Below are 4287 nucleotides of genomic sequence, written 5' to 3'. Positions count from 1 at the left end.
CCCCCAGCGATTTTGCCAGCACTACACGAGCACGAAGCTCGGTAGAAACGACTTCGCGGATGAGACGCCGAAGCTGATTCGTGATGGACGATCACGAAAGCTTTACTTTTACGCTTGGCACGGATGCCAGTGGTCTACCGGCGGTTGGAAATGGCTCCGATGCAAAACCTTTTATTGTGTGTGTGTGGAGGGGGGGGGGTGTCGATCTCGAAAGTTTCGAGGAAGATGTTGGGATAGGTAATGTGCAACATCCAGTAGGTGTAGCTGTACATCGCAGTATACACGCATGTGACCACGTGAACCCCAAGTATGATGATCCACCAGACTGTGAATACCCAACATGAGAGCTTGACGACTTCCGTGGGGGCCTTGAACACAAGTCGCGACATGGCAGCGCGGTGTTTGGACTCTTTATCAGTGACCCGTTGAACCGTTAAATATAGTGCTTGCTGGATGTGCATCTTCTTCGAACACTTAAACTATGAGCACTTTAAGCATGTTGTCGTAAGTTTACGGTCTTACTAAAGCAGGCGCAGGACTGATGGCCATGTTTTCGTCGTCGAGGTCGATAAAGTAGTATGTGCCCAACCAGCTTGGATCACAGGAAACAACGTAGTAAACTGGGTATACATTGGCTTGGGATGGATCCATTAGAATGGGAGCGTAGTCGGGGGATGGAGAAGTGCTGAATGCATTGGCTACACCGTTTTGATCGAGGTCGACGCAGTACGGAGTGAGCGACGGTACCAAGAGCCCCCACGTCTCCATTGTGACGATATCGTCCATCCACGGCCAGAAGATGGAAATATTGGTTCCATCGAGAAAAATCATGTTCAGTGATGGAGAGGGGTTCGTCACATGACGCGGTAGTTCGTTGAGATTCAGTTGTCCAAGTCCTAGAGTTCGAAGTCCTGGGATCTCGAAAACCTCTGCAGGAACTTGTGTTATCGGATTGGCAGTGAAAGCCAAGTATTTAGGCTCAAGCCTCACTAGTACTGAAGGGATGCTCGTCAACTGGCAGTACTCGAGCAAAATCTCTGCTTTTCGTGGCCACTTGAGGTCGAGATTACTGCACGCAGGTTCGTAACGCAGAGCTCAATGTCGAAAAGATTCGGCGGAAAATCACTCGAATGGAATCCAGTTGGCAACAAACCGTCTGCCATGTTGACGCGAACGAGGTAAATCGACAGAATGTTCGGGTGGTTCGCACTAGTGAATGCTGCCGATTCACCCCAGTCGGCAATAGTCGAGTTGTACGCTTTAATACCATGGAGCGCGTTGAATTTGCCTATGGAAGGTGGCATCTCTAGTGCTGGGCAGTGGCGAATGAGTAGTTGGACGACAGTTGAGCTATCGAATTCTGACCACTTCTCCTCCACCTCACTCATTTTACCGGTTATCGCTAAAGAATAGCAATCAAGATCGACCAAATAGCAAGATGGGCGTGATGTCGCCCACGGCCTCACTTGCATTAGGCATTGAGGTAGCGTTGGTTGCACTGATGCTTGAATATGAAGTCCTAGCACTAAAATCCCCCATGCTCCAAAGAATAGATGAGCTGCACGCAGCATGATTCGCGCACAATGGGTACGCAGCTTAGTGCCACGATAGCTGTCACCACTCTTTACAAGCTTTGTTTGTTTTGAAAATTTGTCTTCTGCCGTGAATTTGTTGCTGGCGTCTGTGACTGTGTGGGTAAAACTGTGTTTAGTTTCTCACCCTTGATCTGCTCCTTAATAGTTCTCAAGCTAGTTGACTCTGCAAATTGGTTTGACGACTCCGCAATTTGGTTTTTCTGGCGTGGTAGTCGTTGCAATAACTCCTTCATATTTGTTGTCGTTAGGATTAATCCAATAGAAAAGATGGCGCGACTTGCCAGATCAGACCAGGAGACCACGAAGACCATCCGAAATTCATTTAGTACACGTGCTGCCCACTCGTCATTGCGCCATAAGTAATCTGAGAATCCCCACATTTGGAGATCATACTGTTTTGCGTAGCTCAACACAATGATCAGCTCCACACCCATGCAGGATACTAGATCGAGCACACAGTCCAAAACTATACACGCAAACCGCCTGCTAGCCTCGTCACCCTTGAAAAAGGCCGAGTAAACCAGAACAGAAGACCAGCAATTTGTCACAAGTAAAATGACGAAAAATCGGTTAAGCAGCGTTCTTGGCAGTAGCACACTCATGCGATAAGCTTGAATGGTTTGCAATCCCGTCTCAATGACTTCTCGAACGATGAGCAGCACGTGAAAATGGACCCCGTTAACTCCGAACAAGCCGTGACGATCTGAAATTTTAGTGTAGACTTTCGTAAAGCTTTGAAGCAAGGCCGAGCTCGTTCGATTCGACTTGACTTCGTCGCTTGTGACGCCAGCATCACAAGTAGAGAATGGAGTAAAAGCAAGAGACCGCTGCCAAATCGATCCACTCAGCATCAACAAGATACCTACCGCGTGCAATACAGACAGTACAGCATGGACAATAGCAATGGTGTGATGATATGGTGGTGGCATGCCGATCTCGAAAGTTTCGAGGTAGTTGTTTAGATAAGTGTCCATTAATACCCAATAGGAGTAGCTGTACAACGCAGTGTAGACACAAGTGACCACATGAACGCCGGGGATGATGAACCACCAGACTGTAAAACCCCAATAGGAGAGCTTGACAACTTCAGTGGGGGCCTTGAACATAAGTCGTGACATGGCTGTGCGGTGTTTATTTACTTTGGATCTGACCCTCGATTGGTGACCCATTCAGCTGTTAAATATAGTACTCTGGCATCCGTCAAGGTTCACAGACCTTTTCCGTTTGTCAGTCTTATTTTTAGTCGTTTTGAGTGTCCAAATCTCTTTATAACTTATCTTTTATTACCTTCAGCATATTCGAGATCATATTCTTGGACAGGTCCACCAATTGAGTAGTATGCAAGACATCGTCTCCGCCTCAACGCATATAAGAGCATCTTCACCAGTGCTGCTATCCTGCTGCCAAAGCCAAATTTAGCTGCGAAGAATAGCTTTTACGCCTCCACCACTTCTGCTATCCGGGTGACAAATTTAGCAAGAGGCCTTCTAATGCCAAACTGGAAGCCAAATTTGGCCTTCAGAATAGCAGCGGCCAACCAGCGGCATGCAGAGCAGCGCAACGCCTTCGAAGGTGCGCGGGGTCAACTACAAACCTGTCGAGGACTAGGTGCTGTGTGAAGCGTGGTTGTCCGTGAGCTGCGACCTAATAAATGGCATCTATCAATCCGGCGACGACTTCTACAACAAGGTTAAGGAGACCAGTTCTTCCAATGCCTCCCTTAATTCAAGCGAACGTTCTCCTCCTGCTGAAACTGTTCGGGTCCAAGGCGTAACCCGAGCAAAACTTGACCGGGCGAATCAAGCTTTGTATGCACGCCAAGTCAAAGCAGCAGAACGCGCTGCAGAAAATGCCGAAAAAACGCGTTAAAGTTGCCCAGGAACAGCTCGATCTGAGCTTATTTACTGCGCAGGAGGCGCCGAACGACCCCCTCGTAGCTGAATATTTGATGTTGAAATAGCAAACTGTCCTAAAACGACTTCGTGTTGAAGCTTTGAGTGAGCAGTTAGGGTCATCGATTTCATTAGCTGCACCAATGAATACGGGCGAAGATGTCCGTCAACGGTGACGCGGTCGGTAACCGCAGCAATGCTATAGCTCAACGCGCCGTCGACCCAAGCACATACGGATTGGCAGTCGCATCGTCTGATGCAGCAAGTACTGCGCTTAGCGAGTCGAACATTACAAGCTGCACCGTAGTGTAAATGCTCGTGCACTGGGAGATTTCTTTGATGTGCATTCCGAAGCTTCGAAGTGTGGACAATCAATTGCTCGACAGTGTCGTGACCTGAAGCACGAGCCGGTCGCGATACTGTAAACTCCGGAAGTCCCCCAGGCTGACTACGAACTTCAAATAGAAAGTCGATTCGAGCTGAATCACGTAAGTGACGTTCATCTTCCACAATCATGTTGTCCATGATGATGCATGCATGCATCACCTTGTCCTTTTTGGCAGCACGCCAAAGTTCACATGGCGTATCTAGAACCCTCCACCGCGCTTGAATCACCCCGAAGGTCCGTTCTACATCTTTCCGACAACCTTCTTGACGCTTTGAGTAGTTCTTGCGCTTTTTATCTATCGGCTTCTCGATTGACTTTGCAAATACCGACCATTCAGGATAAATTCCATCCGCCAGCATGTAGGGTGTATCGTAAGAGTTACATTCAAGCTAACATTTTGAATTAGTTTTTT

At 48.0% G+C, this 4287-nt stretch overlaps 2 protein-coding genes across 2 annotated transcripts; both read right to left on the bottom strand.

Annotated features, from left to right (window-relative positions):
- Window positions 1–510: 510 nt before the first annotated feature.
- Window positions 511–2713, bottom strand: PPTG_00320 (hypothetical protein; the record flags this gene model as incomplete). The annotated part of the gene is made up of 3 exons (XM_008891700.1): window positions 511–1069; window positions 1150–1402; window positions 1720–2713. 3 exons carry the CDS (start codon window positions 2711–2713, stop codon window positions 511–513), a joined length of 1806 nt encoding a protein of 601 aa, XP_008889948.1.
- Window positions 2714–3199: 486 nt separating this feature from the next.
- PPTG_20709 (hypothetical protein) lies at window positions 3200–3834 on the bottom strand (the record flags this gene model as incomplete). The annotated part of the gene is made up of 2 exons (XM_008892907.1): window positions 3200–3239; window positions 3722–3834. The coding sequence occupies 2 exons, from the start codon at window positions 3832–3834 to the stop codon at window positions 3200–3202; spliced, it is 153 nt and encodes a 50-aa protein (XP_008891155.1).
- Window positions 3835–4287: the final 453 nt, after the last annotated feature.

Source organism: Phytophthora parasitica (assembly GCF_000247585.1).
Source record: "Phytophthora parasitica INRA-310 unplaced genomic scaffold supercont2.1, whole genome shotgun sequence".
Classification (NCBI taxonomy): Eukaryota; Oomycota; class Peronosporomycetes; order Peronosporales; family Peronosporaceae; genus Phytophthora; species Phytophthora nicotianae.
The sequence above is the reverse complement of the archived record's forward strand: the minus strand, read 5'-3'. Positions and strand labels throughout refer to the sequence as shown.